Consider the following 22,658-nt stretch of genomic DNA (forward strand, 5'->3'; position numbering starts at 1 on the left):
GATCATCATCTCACCTCACTCTGTATGCAGCAAGTCTCTCACAGGGTCAAGAGGATTCATCAAAGGATTTTATGTCTCTGTAATTAATGCGACCACAAGCGCTCGATTCACAGAAGAGGTTAATGTGTTACTTGCAGATGGAAGTTGGCAAACAGATGATGAGACCGGCACGTGCAAGCCACACATCTACGATGATTAAAAGCTACAGCAATGACGGATAAAAGAGCACTCGTCACACAAAAAGCACTAAATCAGCAACTTATTTACAATTTACATTTGAAAGATCCCCAGTTTTCTTGATCTCTTCACCAGGTAGCTGCTTCGCCTGGCACATAAAGAAAGATGTAGTTTGTTGATGTCTTCTTTCACCAGATCATCTCATCATTTTTTGCTCTTTCATGTGGAGAAACATTTGGTCAAATGTGTATTGCACTTACTGGCATAAAAGAGGGACTTCAAATTATAAAAAAAAAAAAAGAATATGTTCAATGACCCGTTATACTATTCCCAGAATCATATGGCTATATGTTGGCTCAGAGAGAGAATCACACAGACTAGTGAACATGAACTTGGACGTAGATGTGATGGACACAGTAAGAAATATGGAGGTCATCAGACAGAGAGAGTGAGATTGAAAGACTTGACCCTGAGCAGCCACTGTGTCACAGCCAATCATTGCTCTCGAAACTCCGTAATAACGCATTAAAAGTTCAAGATGTGCTCATTTTATCACTGTTTTCTATGAATTTGTGTCAGTATATTGAAGACATAAGACAGGTTATACTTGAAGGCCAATTTGTATGGCTATTATTATATATAATAACAGAGTATGTTTATAAAAATGCAAGAATACATTTGGTATCTTTGCGTCGAATACTGTAGGTGTGAGTGGTGTCATACAGTGTCTTTATACAGCATTACAGGTGGTGGTATATGTTGGTACAGTTCGTGTCATCTCTGATCTGACAAGACACCTGCAGGTAGATGAAATTACGACCCACACACCCGTTTCATATCGATGGAGGCTCCAGAACAATGTGGGCGTGCTGTAAATAGAGGTGGATGCGGTGTCCTGCGATGAGCTATAAATTACCTTCCCGCCTCCGTCCAGGTGTCTGGAGATCGGGGAAGGACGGACAGGTGGATGGATGGATGAATGGATAGAAAACACAAGTGAGGACGGCTTGAAGGGACGGAGATACACAAACAGAGCCCGAAGACAAAGGAGCAGCTTGGGACTGTGGGTGTGCATGGGCGAGAGAGAAACAGTGACGGACTATGATGAAGATTCATTGTTCTTTTCTCGCCGTCATCTATCTCCACTAACATGCGCCGACACCATTGAATACCCATGCCACCAAAGCTGGGTTTTTTTTGGGTTTGCAGTGTGGGTGCTAAAATGCAGCTGGTGTCAGAGAGGTTAGAGGCAGAATGGTGAAATGTTAAAGCGAGGCAGAGGAAGTGTCAAAAAAAGTGCACGGGTGATAAAGGGTGCCGTTCATATCAGCAAAACTTACAAAAAAATGCTGTAATTTTCTGTTTTTTTCTTTAGGTATGTGGATAGATATGCATGGTTCACACACAACGAGCTCCAGACAGCTGAAGCTGACAGGAGATAAAAGACAGTAACCATCCACTGTCTGGACCACCCAGACTGTCATTATTAGAAATACTATATACACCAGTAGAAAAGCTGCTGAATTACTTTTCCGTCAGGGGCTCACCAGGAAGTATTCTGACATTTCATTCTTGGCATGGTAGAAAAATTGTCTTAGACCCAGGTTTTTTCCACCAGTCATCCACCAGAGAAGACAAAAAATGAGAAAAAGAATTTGCTGTGAAAAAACAAAAGCTTTCCCCCGTCAGGTTAGCTGTATAATTTTTTGAATAAAATTGCATAAAATGTGACCTCGGTTCAGCAGCTTGCAGCGTGACTTGGTGTTGTGAAAAAAGCTGTCGGGTCAAACGGAGCCAGCCCGTTGCTGTGAAGCGACTCCAAGGCTGCGGTGGGCTGACAGGGGCATTAAACACAAAGCAGCAGGAGCAGTTTTAATTACGCTCTGTCTGTCCTGTTGTCTTGGTGACAAAGGGAGTGAGGGATGTTTGCGGATGATGGCACGACATGAAATAGAGGCTCGAGTGAGGAGAAAGCTCTGGTGAGGATGGAGACAGCATGGTCCAGACAGGTGGACGTGAGTCCTCCAAACAGGTGTGCAGTTGATGAAGTGTGCTGTGGAGGGAAGGAGCTGGAGAGACATTCATTTTGACACAGTTTATTACCCGGAGGCCTTCCTCCTCAAAGCTGCTCATGTCTGTCCTGTCTGTTTGAGTTGCATTGACTGTAGAGGAAGAAGAGGCTCCAAGAAGTTAGAAAAAGAACGGCTCCAGGAGCAGAGCAGGTGTTTTTTAAAATGTGTCACAAAGGTCATCTGAAACACGCACGTATGTACATGCATGGATGCTGAGCTACAGAGGTGTAGCTTTTCTTTGAGATGAAAGATGGAGCCTGAAATGTCTTGGGGCCCCAGGGTGACTGCAGATTTTTAAAAGGAAGCAAACAGAAAGGGTGGGAGAAGGATGAAAAGGTAAAAAAAAAGTGAAAATAAAAAAGTCATTCCCTGGTGCCACAGGCTTTTCTGACACATTCCTGTGTTTGTTTAAGCGAGGCAAAAATGGAGCCTGGTGTGGCCACAGGTTCCTCTCATCTCCACACGTCTCCCACTGGCCAGCCTTCAAATTAAAAAGTAATAAAAAAACAAAGCTTTTTCAAATAAATGGAGGCCTTTTTCTGCCCTTTGTTTATTCTAACGACAGCTTCGGTGTTTATGCTAGCTCTCTAAAAGGAACATTTTCTTGTGTGCTTAAGGAATCAAGCTCTCTGTTTTCCTTTTCACCCCAGAATAATTTTTATCGTCTCGCCTTTAGCCAGAATGTGAATCTAAGGATATAGGATTTATTCTGATTGATAGTTACTTACCCTGCTACCATTAATCCCGGTTAGTTTTGGGCTGTACCGGGTCTTTAAGGGAGACTTTTAAATGGAGTGCTTGACAAACAGAGCACTTAAAGAGCTTACATAATAAGTGGCCCTTCATACGTCGAGTCAGGAAAGGGGCTTGCTTTTGTATTAAGCTTCCATTTAACTCTCTTTGGACTTGGAGGAAAAAGTGAAATCGCATTAAATTAAACAGTTTTTCTGAGTAGAAAAGGAAGGGAGGAAAGAGCTGGAAAATTGCCCAAGGAAGAAGGTTGGAGGGAAGAAAATACTAAAGCAGGACTGAGAGCTCGGGAGTGCTGGTCAGCAGAAACGTCAGTCGCGTAAATTGGGCAGGAGGCAGGCAACCTACATATCACGGATACCGCATGTGAAATGTGCTGCAACACACATTACACAGCCGATACGTCTTGTCTGCTGTAAGCTCTGGATGTAACTGCATGTGTTGTGTCATGCGCCTCAATATGTGGGCGCATTTATGATTACGCAGCTTTTTTTTTTAGTATTTCATATCTCATATCTCATTCTTAATAATCGAGGTTTTATGAAAGAAACATTTTGCAGTCAAAACTGACAGGAAATGAGGGGTGAGAGAGGCAATGATTTTCTTCTTTTGTGTCTTTTTACTCATTTGCAGTCGGTGTGACAGGTTAATTCGACAAAATTGTTAATTTACTAAACAGAGTGCGAACAAAGTGAACAGAGACTGGGACTTTTTACTCTGTGGATGTTTTCTTGTTGGCTTGTTGCTCACAACAGGGGATGAGCAGTAATTCTCATCTGACGACGGCTGAAACGACTGCACAGTGCCAGCCTCTTTTCCACCCCCTGTGCCCCAGACAGCACACTGCTGGCCAGGCTGACACATAGCTAGCCTATAGACCTTCCTCACAGCAGACATAGTGACTTGTCAAACGCAGGTGTAACTAATTGCTCAGTTTTAGATGCCGCTGTGCCAGCTGAGGGCACTGGTGGCTCTGCATGCTGGCTCACTGGCCTGATTTAGTGGGATATCTAAATAATACATTGTTAGCCTTTTTATGCATTGTTAACAGTAAATACAACATGTTTTCCTGCATTACAAGCTAAATGACTTAGTTTTACAATAAATATAAAATAAACATTCATTCGTTCAGCTAATGTCTGTTATTTTTAACAAGCTGGGTCCATATTATCATAGTGAAAAACTACAGAGCCGCTCTGTTCGGGCTCATTGTGCCATAACAACTGATTGCTTTTCTTACATATTCAGAGCAGGAAAAAGACCTGCAGACCTCCTGCATGAGAGCGTTCCTATCACTATATTTTATTCAGTAGGGGTAAGATAAGAAGATGTAAGTATTGATTGTAGGCACAGCTAATCTCCACACAGTCTCCATAATAGCAGTTGGGGTCCTCTCTCGGTGTTGTCTTTACTTGCGATCACAGATAATGAAGACGCGACCACCTCCTCAGGGTCTTGCTGTTAGCTTATTGATCCCAGCAAGTTCCCCCGAAGCCACTTTTTATTATAATGAAGTGTGTAACTGTGGCATAATGATACAGACTCAGCAGACATTAACCTGGAAGTGTGTCGGTTTTAATTCCACAGCCAATTTCTCATCTGTGTTGCTATTGTTGTGTTGATAGGAAGGAAATGTGTGTGTGTCAGTATGAACGTGTTATTGGATCTATATAGATATATGTATGAAGGAGTACATCATGTGTGTATCTGCTATAGGTTGGTGCACATATAAAGTTATATTCATTTCTGACTGTGGTTGAGGATATGAGCGGTCACTTTGAGATTAAAGGCTCCAGAACAGTGTCTCCTGTTATTAAACTTCATATGGGCCCTACTTTCATTCATAATTCACTTCAACTAGATACGCCCCCGTGTGTGTGTGTGTGTGTGTGTGTGTGTGTGTGTGGCGTGGACTTTGAGTTACCTCATATTAGATCCCTGGTTTTAGGTCAAGGGATTTTTTTTGCTGTAGAGTGGGAGGAGGAGGGAGTACTTTAGTATCTTACATTTATGCTTTGATGTCTTAATACCAAATGTGCTGAGGTTTCTAGAGCTGCGTGCGATAAACACACACAGACATACAGTAGCTCGACACAGAGAAAGCTATAAAAACAGAAAAGTGCCTCAAGTGTGAGTTCAGTGGTCACATTTGTAGATGCTAAGAACCTCAGGGCATTGGCCTTGTTAACGCCTAGCATTAATATGTGTCTCGAGTGATCCAATCAGAAGTGGACAGCTCCAAGTACAGGCGTTAATGCACCAAAGACGCGTTGATGAGGCATCGAGATCTGTTCTGTCACAGCTCAAAATAGGACCTAATGCAGACACGCAGAGGCAGGTTGAAAACAAACAAAAAAGACCTTAAATGAGCTGATGTCCAATCTGAAATCCAAAATCTGAAGTCCAGAAAGCAAGTTACAAAAGACCAGGCAAAGGAAAGTGCAAGATAAAAACTAAACTAAACTTAGGACAAAGTGAAAAACCACAGGGAACCAATCAGGAACGCACAAGGTCCCAGGGAACAGGCACAGGAGCACGGGAAAGGCGTGGATGGAAACAGAAGAACCAACAAACAGTGAGGGAACAACACAGACCTAAATACAAACTAAACTAATGAGGGGTTGAAGTGCAGGTGGAGAGACACTGGGAACAGGTGTGACACAGGTGTGTGGGGAAAATCAGACTGGGGAGGAGCACAGGGAACACAGGAGGGACACAGGGACACTGGGAACACAGGTGAGCAAGAAGTATAAGGTGCCAATCTCTCTCTAGGGGCTTTGTCGCTTCTCTGCATCCTTTTTTATTATTATTATTGAAACCGCCAGTGCCCCGAGAAACCTTTTGTTCAGGTAAATCCTGATAAAAAAGCAGCTGACGTCACATTGTGGAAAAATGTAAGCCTTTTCAAACCTTTTTTATTAATGCGTGGCTGTTCTCTGAGCACACTGTGGCCGGCACTGATAGGATTGTGTTTTTAAAGAAAAAGTTCACAGCAGTTTGGAAAAAAGGACAAAAAACATTTATCCATCCATCTATCCATCCTCTCTGGTTATGGCTGAGAAACACAGTTGGGGGGGGAAGCCACAAGCAAGTTAATGCATCATAACTGTGAAACATACCTGTCTCGTTAGAGCATGGGCGGCCTTGTTTGTAGGGTTTTTGTGTGTCGTCTCTGTCTGAGACCGCCTCGGTTTCTCTGCAGCGGTCTTGCTGCTGATTAGGTCAGATTGAGCACCAAGGAGGTCAGGCATGATTGGCAGTTGAGTGTTTGCCTTTTTCTGTTTGCCAGCTGCCCCATGTCACACCCTATCAGCAGTCATCAGCCTGGACAGAAACCCCAGGCCTAATATAGATGACAGACCTTTTGCTCCTTATTCCCTTATTTTTCTTTCATACCTCACTGTGATACAAAAGGTGTAAAGGTAGAATGTATTTTTTTTTTGCTCAGACAGCACAAAAAATGCAGTGCCCTTCCAACAAAAGGAGAGCTGGATTCCAGATCAGATTCTTGTCATACTCTCTGCAGCCTGCTCCTTGTCCCCTTCCAACTATTTCCTTTTTCCTGATCCCCTTCCACTGATCTGACCTGTATCTTGTTCAAGCCCTACTTACATTGAATTTATAATGATTAAAGGCACCTTTAGCTGTCTCTCTCCGCAGAGTATTTCTCCTTAGGCTGTACTGAAGCACCTCTCAGACAGCTTTAATTACATGCAAAGATTACATGCCGTCAAATATAGAGCTTAAGCTTCGCCTGCTCGCTTTCCACCACTTCACCTAATGCAGAAATCCTGCCCTCAATCAGTCAGCCAAATATTTACCATTCTGAACCAATAATGAAGAAGAACTATCTGAAATGTCTTAAGATAACATATATGTAAACTTTGGCTTTTAACAAGAGACAAGAGACAATGAATTTGGATTTCAAATGAGAGCACCTGAGACATGACATGGCCCAAAGTGACAACACAAAGCTCTTCAGACCGCTATTGATCCCAAGAGAGATTGCGCTGCCGTCGTCCTTACATGCCTGCTGTATCGACGTGGACTCAAGCATGACAGAAGTCTTACCACCTTGTCCCAGACCTGAATCAATAAATTACACTGAGTGTTGAAATAAAGCTCCAACGTGTCCTGCATGCACATGTTGGTAGGAGTTCATACAAACCCACTGGGTGCACACATACTCATCATCATCATCGCATTAAAATCAGTGCTCTGTAAGTACCCATGCAGGATAATAATTGCTCATCATCTCCTCTTTTTCTTCTCTCAACTGTCTGCAGTTTTTCTCCTCGCCATCGGTCCATCTCTCCCCCTTCCCTCCCTCCTTCTCTGCCCTCCTTCTTCTCCTTCGTGTCTTATTGTCTCCCTGCCGTACTCATCTCTGCACCATTAATCTTCCAACCAATGAATTGGAGCCAGTGACTCTATCACTCCCATTGTCGACTGCAGCCGTCCCTTATTTATGTTCCATTTTTCTCCTTCTCTTCCTCACTCAGCCTTTTCTACTGTTCCATTGACCGGCATGTAATTTCTTACATGAATAATGCAAGCAGCGTGACAAAAATAGTTGCACTCCTTCTTTCTCTTGGCTGGGATTTGTTCTGCAATAGTTTAACTGAATGCGCTCGGGCTGATTTTCTATTCAGCAGTGCCAGCCACTTTGTTAAAAAGGAGTAGGGATTTTGGATGTAAAGGTATTGGGGCTCCCAAAGCTGCATTCTCACTGAAATAGACTAGAACGGGCTGATAGTGAGATCAGGGTGCAGATTTATTCAACCCTCTCAGCGCTTGCGGGTTCTGATCCAGGATCACCGAGATGGTTCCCGGGACAATCCTATTCATTAGCCAACACCCAGAGCAGCAGCATCAACATATGGCCGTCTGCAGGCAAAAATTTAATTTCAGTTTCCAGCAGTGTTAGCTGATGTGCCAGTGTTAGGAATATCCAAGTGGCCAGCTTTCATCAGTCAACGCTGCGTTCCAGAACAATAGAGGCCGTTTTTCAGTTAATCACGTTTATGGTTGTGTTTACATCTTGGCAAGTTGTGCTGTATGAGCACTGTGCTGATCTTTTGTTTGTGAAGAACAATAACTTCACTACTTGAAAGAGATGCACATTTGTTGAGTGGATCAGAGGTGACTGACTCATTCTTTACATCTTTTTCCTCTCACTTCAGCTGCTGAAAAGAGCAATATAATTTGAAACACAGCATGATGCCAGAGGGATGAAATTGACATCACAGCATGAGACAAATAGACTATTTGGCCGGTTGTTCTTAATTCCTTTTTGATTTTCCGAGGGGCTTCTGGACGCAATTGAAAAGACCTTCATCCAATCAGAGTACGTAACCCTAACCCCAACTTGTGACGTAGTGCTGAGTGACGCATGTGGTCCTTGGACCAATTTCAAGCGAGGTCTGTTCACAAACAATCTGGTGTTACGGTGAAACATTACACTGAAAATGTGGCATTCAAGGCAGGAAATAGTCTGTGCAGTAACAGAATCTTGATACATAATTCATCACCGCTGCCGACTTTGACAGTTTGATCAGAGTTTTTTGCGCCGGACCTGCAGACCGGACGCTATTTGATAGACCGACAAGTAATCAGAGCAGAAATTGTGTGACTTCTCAAATCTGGACTGATAATCCTCTTCTGTCAGTCATCGTGTCAAACCCAACCCATATTAGAAAAAAATCGGCTGTAATTTGCACGATACAGACTCAGATCTGATGGAAACCTGTCTTCTGAATTGGGGGGGGGCCAGGCGCATCTGCCAGAGCAAATGAGCGTGGCAGATTCATCTGGTTTCCAGGCTACCATGTAGGAACTACTGTAACTGATTCACAGGCTGTCATACAGGTCTGCAGTGGCAAGCCTTTAGTTGCCATGGTGAGTGTATGAAGGACCAGGTGCATATTGGTCACACTGAAGACCTTTTCTAATAATCACCTTGAGTACTGAAGCACTCATTTTCCCATGAGAGTGCCCAAGGACTTGCATGAACACGCTTTTGAATCCCCACCAGAGTCTTGGTGAGGGTAATTCAGGACATGTGTGCCTCCCCTGTGTTGAGGAGGCATAATTGGTCCTCTAAGGTACAAACTAGGAAAACAGAAGTGGGCCACATCTTCCCTGTCTTTACCCAACACCCTTTGCTCAATCATCTTGTTTTGTTGTTGTAGAAAAGTACCGACATTATGGGTCGGTATTCGACCCAAAATTCTACCCAAAACGTCGGTATTTGACGACCTCAGAATGAGACTCGGCAATCAACTATCATTCTCAAGAATCGCCTGTGAAACGCAGCAATACTCCTCGAACATGGCATCTTTTTCTTTACAATGCCATAATGCTCCGATGAGGTGAGGGATGTTTTGACACTATTGTGGTCTTTGTTATAATGTGGAGTGGTTGAGAGTGGCAGTACAAAAGCCTCGCTCTGGCCATGAGAACTCGCCTTTGTCCCAGATTTAGTTGAGATTTGAATGAACCTAGCACTGGAGGAGCATTATTTCTTTCAATAAACCAACGCTTTTAAGAAGGACACGATGAAAAGGGACGTTACGAAACAAGTTATTATTATCTCACCCCAACCCTAACCCTCTGTGGGTTATTTTGTTGTCTCTCTCTCTCTCCAAACCCACCACCCTCATCACAATGGACAACGTGCAGTATTCCTTCAAGGACTTTGTGGTACTTTTTTATTATTTATTTCTGCTTTTGAGTATTGGTTTTGTTTTAAATCGTGTGGATGCTGCATTGTAACTTTCCCCCATTGTGTATTTTCTACACATTTGTATGCTGCTAGAGATTGTGTGAACTACCGGACTGGACTGAATTCTCCCCGGGGGGGATGGATATAGTGTCTACGTATAGAAAAAAACCTTATATCTATGGTATCCTGAGAATCTTTTCAGCAGCAGTTACATCACATGCGGAGCCACAGTGCCGGTGAGTGTGTAATACTTCACAGAGCTTTGTGGTTCTGCTCTGAAACCAAGCAGGCACTGGTCTGTTTGGTCTGCTCAGTTAAGAGACGTGGGAAAGGGAGTCTGGCAGTCCGCGGGCCGCTTCAGACATTCTCTGTGCCAGAGGGATTTCTGAAGACTAGACTGGCACAAAGCACTGTGAACTACCTATCAAAGGTCTTCTCCCAGTCGTGCTTTTTTTCTCCTCTGTATTGCGCCATTGTTCACCTTCCTCTCTCTTTGTATTTGTCTCTGTTCATCCGTCTTGTGCCGTGTTGCTTAGTCTCTGTCTCTAGTCTCTGTCTGTGTCTTCGCTCTCTATTTCTCATTCTGCCTCTTCTTCTCATTTCATTCATGTCCTTTATCTCGCTGTTTTCCTCTGTAGAAATCTCTCAGCTTCACATCGATTGGAAATGTCTGGTCCACAGTGACACGCTGTCCGAGATAGTCTGATGCAAAAAAAAAAAGATGTGTGTTGTATCAATATCATACAACGTCACCATCACAGCTTTTCTGTTTGCTGATGAATCATTGCGATTAGTCACTGCTACAGTAAATGCCATCCAGGTATCTTTGCTTTCAGCTACGCCTTTTAATATGTACACTGAACAGAGCCACTGTTGATTCAGTGAGACTATAGGCTGAAAAATGTGAAGCGTCTATATTATTATTACGGTGTCGGACTAATTAACATACTCTATATCTCTGTGGAGGTTAACATGAATGAAAAATGGAGAATAATGTAATTATTCCGCACTGATTGTCAATTTTCACGCCGCAGGTCGCTGGAAATGCAACAGTGATTTGTGGACTTTGGGGAGCCGTCTGAGCTCATTCACTCGGGTTATCGTGGTGGGTGGGTGGGTGGGGGGTTTTGGAAGAGATTTGTGAAACGAGTCCCAGATCTCTGCTCTATCTGCTATACCCCCTCCCATCCCTGCAGACTGGTGCTCGTTTGTGTTTAATAAGGGAGATTAATTAAGCTCGTTGGTATTCTAGGACACCGGCTCCCAGCTGTTTCCCCGGGCTAAGATCAGCAAGGTCGTCCGTTTGATTGCGGGAAACTAGCACCCACTAGAGTCATTTTTTTTTACCGGTGGGATTGATGGATATCAGCGACAGACGCTCACCGATTGGACAGCTAATCTATCAATCAACACTTACGAGATGAACAACCTCTGCCGCGCGTGTTCGTACATAAAACAGCGTAGTTTAGCTGTAATTAAACGCTACTCTCACTCACTCTCGCTGCCATAGCTGACGAATGCACACATTGTTATAGACCATTTGTCATCCTATTTGAGTGAAAGTCAACAAGGTAAATAGCAATGTAAACATATGATAAATAGGCAGTCTCATCAGTGTGATTGATATTCCCTGTTTTGCCTTGATGAAATGTTTAATACATAAGGCCGTCTGACAGGCCCCTTAGCATCAACTTTAATTATCAGTGAAACATGATAACACAGTTCTGGGCCAAGTGCCAGGAAAAAAATGGAGATCTTCTTAATAAATTGGGGTTTGTAACTCTGAAGTAATGAGTCATGCAAAAATGTTACAAGTATTTGTAGCGAGCTATAAGTAATGACAACACCTTGCTGAAGGTGTAAAGTCGATATACACAATGGAGGAAAGAGAGACGCAGCTGCTGAAGGATGTAGTGTAGCTTCAGGTCAATGAGTTTAACTGTGCCTTTAGTAATGTATCGATAAGCAGACTTTCCAGTCGGATCGAGCTGAGGCATCACTTTCAGAAAGTGGTGTCTGTGTGAATTAAAGTCCAAAGCCAGCAGTGATTTAGAGTTCGGTCTTTTCGGGGTTGACAGCATATAATCTCTCAAACATTGTCTCTTTTTAATCGCAATCAGTAACCGCAGATCACAAAGCGCTTTACCTGCACGGATAATCTTTCATCATCATACAAACAGTCGCTGCACCTGTTCTAATGAACAGTGAAAGCTGATTAACTGACAACACAGACAGGCAGGAACAAAAAAAAGCTCTCGGTTTGCTCACTCTGACAGTTTGAGGTCTAATTTTGATTTGAAATGAAAGAGGCACTGAGCTTTGCAGCGTTGAAAAACAGGAAAAAAAACAGCAGCTTTAACTTAAAGTAAAAGTGCAAAGTGTTAATGAGAAAACAGAGCTGTGATGATTTCAATTCCAAAAGATGGATTGGCCTCAGAACTCTAACTTAAGGTTCAATGTTCATTATAATTCTTATAAAGATGTTTATCGACTGTATTTTAGATTCATGTTTATAAGCATTCAGTATTCTAGATAAAGGGAAAAAATGTTGAAAGAGACCTGTTATGCTTTTTTGTTTTTTTCCTTTCCTTCAAGCTCCTCTCTCCCACAGAAAACACTGCTCCTGAAACGCCTCGTCAGTAGCCTCTCCTTTATTTCTGTGACTTTGTGACATCACACTACATCACCATGTCACACATTTGCATAATTTGTGCCTCATGGCCCGTAACAATTGATCTAGCTGCTCTGTTGTTGTCATCGGTACGTGCGTGAGCTGACCAATCAGAGCAGACTGGTTAGAGCTGATAATGAGCATATGTCTCCTTTAAATCATGAGGAAACTCTTTTTAGGTTGTGTTTGGAGTAAATAATTAGAATTTCAGAATTTTCGTTATGGCTTCATTTCTTATTATATGGTGATTTTTCACCGTGCTACACATTCACCAGTGACACATCAAAGGAAAAACCTGAATAAATGAGTTGAGAAACAGCGCGTTCACTTGTCCCCTCAGATGGAAAGGTCACTGTAAATCAATACCAACTTTATCCTGTGATTAAAAAACACTTCCCTCCGGATGGGAGTGGTCTCTTCAAGGATGACAACGCCCCCAGAGCACGAGGGGGTCACCGAACGGTTTGATGAGTATAAAATTGATGACTCATATGCTATGACCTTCGCAGTCACCAGATTTCAATCCAGATGAACACCTGTGGGAGATTTTGGACCCAGTGTTCTCCGCCACCAACATCAAAACCGCATAAGAGGGAATATTTAGTGGAAGAATGGTGTTTCCATCCCTCCAGTAGAGCTTCAGAGATTTATTGAATCAATGCCAAGGCACGCTTGCGCTGATCTGGCAATGTAGGTTCATTCTGGATCTTAGTAAAAAACTACGTTGGTTTTTTACGTATCAAAAACATTCATCTTTCTGCAGGTTTTGGAATCAAGTGACCCAGCATTTTCAAACAATTTATGATTTGTCACCGCTTGGTATTTTACTGACCACTGAGTCACGTCTCACACTATATTCTTCTGCTGTCTTTGTTTTGTGCGAGACTCCAGCTGATGCAATATGGATGTTGTGTCCTTCACTGAGCGGATCTGTGAGTGTTTTTTGTTTTTGTATGTCAGGCGTGTTTGTGAGTCTGTGGGCACGCACAAACATCAGGCACTTTACGCTCCTCTGGTGTCAGACGGGAGGGGAGCTTGTTGTCACATTTCTTCATCATTACCTTCCCTGCCCTCCTTCATCTTGCTCCCTTGGAAGTTAAAAAAGTAATCAAAGGCTTGGCATCCGACAGCTCTGTCTTCTTTCTGTGCTCCGCTCTAAAAATTTCTTTTCCCTCCCTTGATTCCTTCCAAAACACTGGTGACTTCTCGACGAAAAGCCCCTCATTTCAGGGGTGCTTAAAGCCTCTCCAGCGTCTCGGTGGAGGTGTGCCTCTCTTTGACATTCGTGCTAAATGGAGGATGCTTTGTCACTCATCAGCTCTGTGACTCAGTTTCCTCCTCTGGGAGCCTGGCCCCCCCTTTTATCTCCTCATAGATAGGCCCGAGAACGCGCGAGCCCCTCATTTGCTCCGTCCCGCCCGTCACACCACAGCATTAACATTAACATGACTCTCGGAGAAAAGAGCCCTGCGGTGCTCTGGCCGGAGCGCCGGGCTAAATCCCAGATCAGGGGGAGAGTTCAAGCTCCCTGGAGAGGAAATCTTGGCCGGCAGGGTGGATGGTTAGAGTATGTTGGAGATTAAGGCTTTAGAGAGTCAAACACTGGATTAGGGGTGAATGGTGAAGAAGAGATTCCACAGGGTCTTAAAAGTAGCCTTTTGGGGGAAATAACCTTGTGTTTGCGTGGCCCCGCTCTTTCATGATGTGTGTGGTATTCCCAGCTGTGTGTGATGCAATGTATATACACTGCTAAACGCCTCCATGAATTAGAAATGGCTGCGGTTTTTTCGCTAATGATGCCTCTTTATCTCAAATATCAATTATGTAGCTTCTGCAGGGGAGTCATGTTACCTCAGTGATGGATGGAGGAACGGATGACTTTAAAACACCACTCATTTGTCATTTCCTTTCATCATTGTCTCTTTCTTGCTGTTACTGATTCATTGTTTCTGCTCTGGTTTTTTTTCTCAAGGATGACGAGCCGATCACAGGAGGTTCTGATGGCAGAGACCACACACACATACGGAAGTTCCTCAGCCAGCACCACAAGAAATTGCCATGGAAACCAGAGGTGATATAAGTTATTTTCTCTAAATTCCTGTATTTTTGTTTCGTCTTTACTCCGGCCTCATCCTCTTAATATATCCACTTTCTTCCATCTTTTCGGCAGATGAAGATTCTTATTTAAGGTCCTTCAGTTCTTTGCAATTTGTCTTTTCATCTTGTAAAGTCGGCAAGGCCACACACGCACACACACTGTTACAAACACCACTTTTATCAGCGATCGACCTTCGTGAAAATGGTTTTATTAATGCCGCTTCATCAGTCGTTTGGTAATTGAGTGTTTGCTTTTTGTACAATATAATTTAGCAGCAGATGTCTGTCTCCCATCTTCTTTCAGTTGTCCTTTTAAAGCAAAGCTGATATTTAAGGTCAAACAGAAAATCCAGTCTTTCTCTGGCACTATTATGAGCGAAATGTGCCTTACGATGACAGATTACTGTGCGGGGATGATTATATTTCATCCTGAACCATTAGCGGGTTATATTTAAAGGCACCTGTGACTTGAAGATTACAAGTTGATTTGATTCATCCTAATTTTTCAGCTCACTTACTGATGTACTCTACGCAGACGCTGTAACAAAGAGAGCAGCCGACAGGGCAATTAAGCAGCGGATTTGCGATAAGGGAAGCGGCTCTAGATCTGTAACCTGTTCAGCAGAGTTTAATTAAAGGAGTGTGTATGTGTGTGTGTGCGTGTGTGTGTGTGTGTGTGTGTGTGTCTGCAAGCCTAATATGCAAATATGATTTATTAGTCGTCCTCTACCTGGAGAAAAGTTTAACTATCTCTGCTGAACATCACAGTGTGTAGTTGTGGGTAATCTGCAGAGACTGAAACAGCATGTGGTCAATGAATAAAGTTTTTCAAGTAGATCAACTGACTGCAGCGATACAGTACTTTGCAATACCAGCAATACTTCACTGCCTTGTGCTCAGCTGGCCGCTCAAAGCATAATGCATGTAATCTTCTGCACAAGGCGGCATTACAGGGCTGCGGGTAAACAGTATGTGTCCCATAATGTTACAGTGGCTGTTGTTTTATTTCTGCAGACTCTCCTGGGTGAGCCGGATTTCAGTATGCCTTTGAATCTTGTCTCAGTTGAGGGAGTAAAAAAAATCAAGGCCTTGAAAATTGACGTGAATAGATGGTCTTTTAAATTTGTGCTCAAACTGGCAAAAAACAACTTTTTGCTTCTACTTCTCATTCTGAAGTAAATACTGATTGTACAGTGTGATGATTGTAGAAAAGTGAAATCATCCAAATATAGATCGGTCCTATAAACCTTGCTTTCACTATGCTATCCGGTCTGCAACCAGGCTCGATTTTTCCTGGAAAAATTACAACACAAAAGTGGTGCCATTGCAAGAAGAGGCATTGATTTCTCCGGTCGCTATCCCCGGGTAACTGTGGAACAGCATGAATAACTATGGAACTAACTCTAAACTGCAAAGGAGAAAGAACCTGCTGATGGAGGAGGCAAAGAGGGGAAGAGGGAGAGTGATAAAAACGAGTGATAGATAAAGCAAGAGTGAATGGACGGGCATTCACTCAATGGAGAGCGCCAGTGTTGTGTCAAAGTGTGTTCCCTCGCTGATATGTGTTCCCCCCTGCCAGCGGGACTTGGGTACGGTTCAAAACCGGCATTCTTTCTTCTAGATCAGTTTAAAACCTGCTACGTATTAATACAACTGGGTGTTTTACTCTGCCTTTGCGTTGCTCTGAGATCGGGGGTTTCTAGGTCAAAACTGGGATTCCTATGGGATTCCTATTTGCTTTGGGCAGCAGCCAGGCTGCTAGCAGTAACCATGTTGTAAAAGCTGTGTTAGCAACAGTGGTGCCAACTGTAATACCACAGGGAAAAGCTAGGACAAGGAAAGTTGTACAGTACAGTCCACTGCGTCCAAGTGGGTCTCCTGCAGTTGCATCATTGTTTGACGTGACACCTGCCTCAAGAAAGTGCAACAATCTTGTGTGTGCATGTTACTGCAAGTAAGTCAGAAAGCTAATATTAAGCAAACCTTTAAGCCTGATCCTTGATCTATGAGTCAAACTATGCCTTGTTGGGTCCTTGAATTTGAGGAAATTGGGCCTGGAAAGTCTTTAAAAAGTCCTTACATTTGATGTTTAGGTAAGTGAGGTGGCCCGGGTTAAAATGTAGCACAAAAATAAAGTCCCACATTGTAATATTTTCCTACTTTGCCTTCAGCACTTTTGTTTTCGAATGTCATCTGGCTGAGAAACATCTGTTGCCTGAATATTTACAGGCCTGCATCCAAGTGTGGACGATGCTGTTGGCATTATTTAAAACTGTGCTACTTAGAAAATGAGATTTGATGTAGATATTAGACAGCCGAGCCAGAACTGCAGCCAAACAAGATACGTATCTGAGGTCGGACCATGTGGGCTTATTCCACAAACGCTTTTTATTATGAACATCCTGTTTTTTATCTTTCTTTGCTCTCTGTTTAACCATTCTGAGAACTGTGAAAATCAAAGGGCACTTCTGCACTTAAAAGACACGTACATGACTCCATTGACCAAACAAAATTTCTTATTTATGCTTTGGATTGGAAAAAAGCGAGCCAAGCTCAAAGGGGAAATAAATTTTGCAACAACCACACCAGCTACATTTTACAGTACATTAGGCGTGACTAGCATCAAAGCTCACTCGTAGCAGTCATCATGCTCATTTCCAGCCCACTCGTAAAGCAACATGCCATCAAGTTTCTGTGAATAATATGTAAATCCACCATAACTCCATCAAATATTACATATATTCCTAAGAACTTTTATCCTCTAAAATCTCTTCCTCTCTTATCTCACAGTCCTGCTATGTCAAGCCTTAGCCAAGTCTGTCAGAAATCATGGAGTGAGGCAGCTCATCCTTTGCTTTCCTCACCAGCTATCTGTCCTAATTACCGCTGCTAACTTGCTTCCCTGGTGCACAGCCAAGATGGCAGAGGTCTGAGGCGTAGACTCAGGCTGGTGGAGGTAGAGCGGTGCCATATGCCAGCTGTCACAAACTGGCAGAGGTCATGCGGGCATCCAGAAGCCCGTCACGCACAAGCCAAATGAAAGAATTGCTGACTTTATTTCTGCTTATTCCTGCCCCCCTGCAGAGACAGAAATAGAAACATAGGGGAAACACAACTCTCAATAATTTTTTGACTAAATTGCCTTGATTTCAGTCACTACCGGGGACTGACCGAGGATTTCCCAGCTGGTGAACTCATCCAGGGGCGACTGTGGATTAGCATCGACATGCAGCTGTAGAGTGGACATCCTCCGTCTGTCAAGGACACCAGCGTGTCAAGGACTATAACTGTGGATAGAGATCAGAGAGAGAGATCTGGCCCGCTTTTTAACACAGTTACACAGTAGCCAGGCATGGACAGATGAACAGTCATAAACAGTCAGAGCCGACATGATCCGGAGAGAATTTTAGCATAATGAACAATTTATATTTAGTCAGGAGTTGAAAGGAAGTGGTGGTTAGAGAGATTTAAGATACTTAAATGGGAATTAAGGTATTTTTAAACATGGGCTCTATATCCATATGTTTGAATGAGTCATTCTGGAATCGGTCCAGTTGATCACCTCAGTTGGCTACAACGTGATACTTTGGGGCAACTAACACAAAACTAAGTCACAAAAAAGTGCTTGTTTATGCCACTCACAGGCTGAGGTTGTTTTTCTAAGCGTCCGACAACATTACGGAAACGATTCCTACAGAGACGGATGCTTTCGTTAAATCAAAGGATCCGTTTTGTCACCAGACAGTCTCCCTCAAGAGGTCTCGCTCTGAAATCTGGCGAGAAGTGAGTTGTGGCAGGAAGACAATGTGAGTCAGAGTTGGGGAGTTTGGAGTTTACCCAGAGGAACTGCTGGCAAGATTCATTTCCCAAAATCACGGCTGACTATCTAACTAATTTTGACAAATCTAAGATGAGGCAACAACTGATACAACTCACCTCTCACGAGACTTCAGAGCAAGACTTCTCCTTGAACGAGACTTCAGATATCTTTAACTTTAAGTAATTCTGTAGGAAGATTTACGTAATGGTGTCGGACGGCCACAGTGAGTCGCAAAAACATGCACTTTTATTGGATGTGACATTGACAGACGCGGTTGCCCTAAAGGATTACACTGCAGCCATTGCAGCTGTTCCACGGCTGCCAGCTGAGGTGATCGACTGGACCGATTCCAAAACGTTTAGTTGGTATGAATCATTTACACACTAAGCTAGAAATATAGAGCCTTGGTTTAAAAATACTGGTATTACCCCTTTTAAATCATTGTTCAGTGTAAGTAGTGTAAGTGTGAATCAAATCACCATCCCAGATGTATTACAGATAATGTGCGGTGATGTTAATCTGATCGTCACAAGGTGTTAACCCAAATACAGTGGAGGATAGATGACGGATGAAACAGTCTCCTACTTAACTGACTGACTCTGTGTTTGGTTTTCTGGCTCGTGTGCTGTGAAAGCTGGAGGAGCTGGGGATGTGGTATTGCAGATTTGGACAGCCTATTATTTACCATTCAGGAGGGAAGCGAGGAAGATAGTGTGGCACAACACAGACACAGGACTCAGGTGGGAGCGGCCGTCACAGCTGGCTCTTCACACAAAAACACATGCAGGGACGGATGAGGCCCGAGGAGGAATTAGATCTCCGTCTTGTCTCCAGCTCTGCCGTCATCGCACAATCACAAGTGAGATGGGGGAGGAAGCGATGAGAAGAAAGCGTGATATTTGTCTCTTCTTGCTGTTCCTTCAGTCTGCCTTTCTTTTCCAAAATGCTTAACAGTCAAACGGGAGGCACAAAATCGATTTCTGTTACAGGCCTCTCATTACAGCCGGGTGAATGATCGACAGCTTTGCTGCAGGAGAAAAAAAAACAATCCTCCGTTCTCTGCCCCACGTTCAGCCACATCCATCCCCCTCATGTTATATCCCTGGCATGACTGAAGACACGTTATTGTAGGACAGATGGCAGATTATACAAACCTTCATTACAGCAGTTGATGAGGCTGGAATCTAGATCATATGAACCTTGTCTTCCATTTTTTGCTACTCATCTCTGCGTGAAATGACTTCTCTCATTATCCGTTCCCGTATAATCCCCTCTTTCAAACCTCTGTACCTTTGAAAAACCTGCCTTGCTGTCCCTACCTACTTATCCCACTTCCTTTTTTTCCCCCCTCGTTTCCTAATGGCCAGAGAAAGATGAGATACGCTGGAAGCAACGACTCTAAACGCCTCCTAGAAATTCACTCGGAGAGATTTCATTAAATGTCTTGGAGCGGTAACATTTCCTATCTTAGCCGCAGAGGGAATAACTGGCATGTATGTATCATTTGATCATCCATTCAACACTTACATTTGAATGTGGCAGCTCAGTGAAAACCGCAGTACAGTATGCGATATGATGTATCAAGAGTGAGCCTTAATGCCGTCTCTCCTGCAGTATACGCCTCGGGGGAGCGAGCCGAGAAGTGTTGTATATACCCCAGTGAGCCTTTGCCAGGAACATCATGTCTCACTTTTCGTATCCAAAGGGGATTTACAGTGTCAGTTGGTGCGATTGCTCGTCAGTGGGTGCGCCGAGCGGCCATTTGTCAGTGCCTGGCTGCCAGCGGGAAGCGCAGAAGGTTGCACCAGATTTTTGGGGAAGGGAGACAGCATCCTGCAGGAGAGAGAGACAGAGAGAGAGGGGGAAAGTCTTGATTTGCTCTCCAGTTGATAGTGCGACCAGATGGGTGAGAAAGAGGAGATATGGGAGAGGAGAGAAGTGGAGACGGAGATATGCTAAGACAAGCTCACAGAGATGTGAGTACATGGAGGAAACTTGCGGTCTTAGGAAGAAAGGCCAGACTGTAAGAGTGCTGTTTGGAGCTGAGCAGTACACTCTTTCATTTCAGATGTTATCAATCAGTTGTTTCCTTACTCAGCTTCCTTCCTGTGCACCCGTCATTTCCCTTTTCCTGTATTTCTTTTCTCTGTTTGCGTGCCTCACTCCTCGTATTTGACAGGTAGCATTAATTGCCTCCTTCCATTCCCTTTTTTAATGGCAGACAGAGCTACAGTGTAGTTGCTCGGCTGCTTTGAAACGGTTGCAGCTTAAAATATACAGTATATAGGACAGTTGATAGGACTTCCTCTGATAAAGGACGGGGAAGACAAAGGGATTCTGACTTGAGAAAGACTGACAGACTATTGAAGAAGAATCTGTATCTGATCACATATCATACAACATAGTGAAACTGGTGCTCTGGGGAGGTTCTTGCTGTGAGGCAGCAGTGCTAACCATTGCACCACTGTGCAGCCTAAAAGGTAAATCAATTGGCATGGTAGAGTGTACAAACTTAGGAAATGTCGTCCTCAAAGTAAGTGAGATTTATTTTTTTTAAAAAGGAACGTGCGATCTTCTTTTCTAAGCTAAAAAAGTGCCTCGTCTCAGTGCTTCTCTCCGCTGACATTAACCAACGATCATAATCTGCTGGATTCCAGTTTTGATATTTACATAAACAATCCTAACTATAACATATTGACGTATGTGTTTTCTACATTGTACATACTCTCTGTGGCTGCACTCTGTGCCCCGTCTTTCTGAGTGACTGCACACTCCTGAAAGCAGTTTAGTATTTCATCCACTGGTCGTACTGCAGAATAGAGATGTTTGTATCGATCGGCTAAAATGACCATGGAAATGTTATCAGCAAAATCAGATGTCCCTGTCTTTTTCCTGGCAGTCCCTGCTATTAGCCAGACAAATATCCACTGTCCGCCTATAACTGCTGACTCAGAACCACCACAGAACTTTGCCAGAACTTAGTGAAACAAGTTACCCCTCATTAAACACACAGAACAGACAGAGCTAGTTTGATATTTTATAGTGGGTGAAGTTACAGGAAGCATTGCTTTCTGAACCCTCCTGTCTTGGGTTAAGACTACTTGTCCCCCGGTGGCAGGAAGATGCAGAGGTCTGTCTCTGGCTTTGGATTAAGAAAGAATTAGACTGAAGGAAGAAACCAAGGAAGTCAGCAGAAGTCATTCTGTCCCTTCTTTAGCCGATTACTGACGAGGATGTTGAAAAAGCTGGTGTACGAAAGGCGACGAGCTGCCACTTTACGACCAAGTTAACCCAGCAAAACCACAAGCAAGCCATCTCTATACAAACTGTTAATGTGAGCATCATTTCATCCCATGCTCTGAAACAAGGAATCAGAACGGGGTAGACAAAAAAAAAAAACAAGATGGCGAGAGACAGCAAAGGGAACTGACAGCCGACGGCTGAGCTCAGGGAAACTGAAGACTGGAGTGTAGAGAAGTGACCGGGCCAGACAGAGACTGAGGGATGAAGAGGCAGAAAGAGAGAGGTCAGAGGGAAGAGTAGACAACATTAGGGATAGTGGCACTGAAGGCATCGAGACAGAAGCCAGTGAAAAAGCTGAATGACATAACAGCAGCGAGGCAAAGGCGGTTTAGCGGTCGGGGAAGTGAAGGGATAACAGGGTGAGTTTAAGTCAGAGAAATTTGAAAAAGAGGACTTTCTTCTTGCCTTGTTCCACGTCCTGCTAAGGCCAGACGGACCTCTCACAGTGCTGTCACCCACAAAACACAGCCAATTATGCACAAACACCCCTCAGCAAGAAAGCCGACTTCACTGCCTGCGGCCCTCTCAGGGCTACACAGGGATATGTGTGTGAATAATTAGCGACTTTTAAAGCTTCCCTCTTATTGCTACTTGACAAGAGGAGGAGGGGGGGAAACCGAAAAAGGGTTGCTTTTAAAACCCACAGGAAATCTATTAAAAGCTTTACACAAGGCATATTTACACAGGGACCCGTCCCTTCTGCTAAATCCCTCTAACCTCGCTATGCCACTCCTTTTTTTTGAAACATCAGACACTCTTGTTCAGCTTTTCGACTCCGTGCTTTTCTCTGATTTGATTCTGTCGACCTCGCAAATCCCCGTCTCTTTCTCTTTCTGAGAAAAAAAAATCAAAAATCAAATATATGCACATATCTGAGATCTAAAAATCAAGAGTCGCACTGCTTTGGACTGACATGTTTGCACAACAAAATACCTCATGGTTAATGCATGAGCTGTAATTGCCCACGTTGCTGTCAGTGTGCGGGTCACGTAGTTGACCGTGCAGTGTCAGAAAGAAAAATGAAAAGGATCACTTGGGGTCGGG

At 43.6% G+C, this 22,658-nt stretch overlaps 1 protein-coding gene across 1 annotated transcript in view; it reads left to right on the forward strand.

Annotated features, from left to right (window-relative positions):
* Positions 1 to 22,658, forward strand: part of b4galnt4a (beta-1,4-N-acetyl-galactosaminyl transferase 4a) — a 135,003-nt gene that overhangs the window by 58,700 nt on the left and 53,645 nt on the right. The window contains exon 3 of the mRNA XM_073472674.1: positions 14,367 to 14,465. Within this exon, the coding sequence (XP_073328775.1) occupies positions 14,367 to 14,465 (99 nt within the window). The remainder of the gene's footprint in view (positions 1 to 14,366; positions 14,466 to 22,658) is intronic.

This window comes from Pagrus major, chromosome 8, assembly GCF_040436345.1.
Source record: "Pagrus major chromosome 8, Pma_NU_1.0".
NCBI classification, from domain to species: Eukaryota; Metazoa; Chordata; class Actinopteri; order Spariformes; family Sparidae; genus Pagrus; species Pagrus major.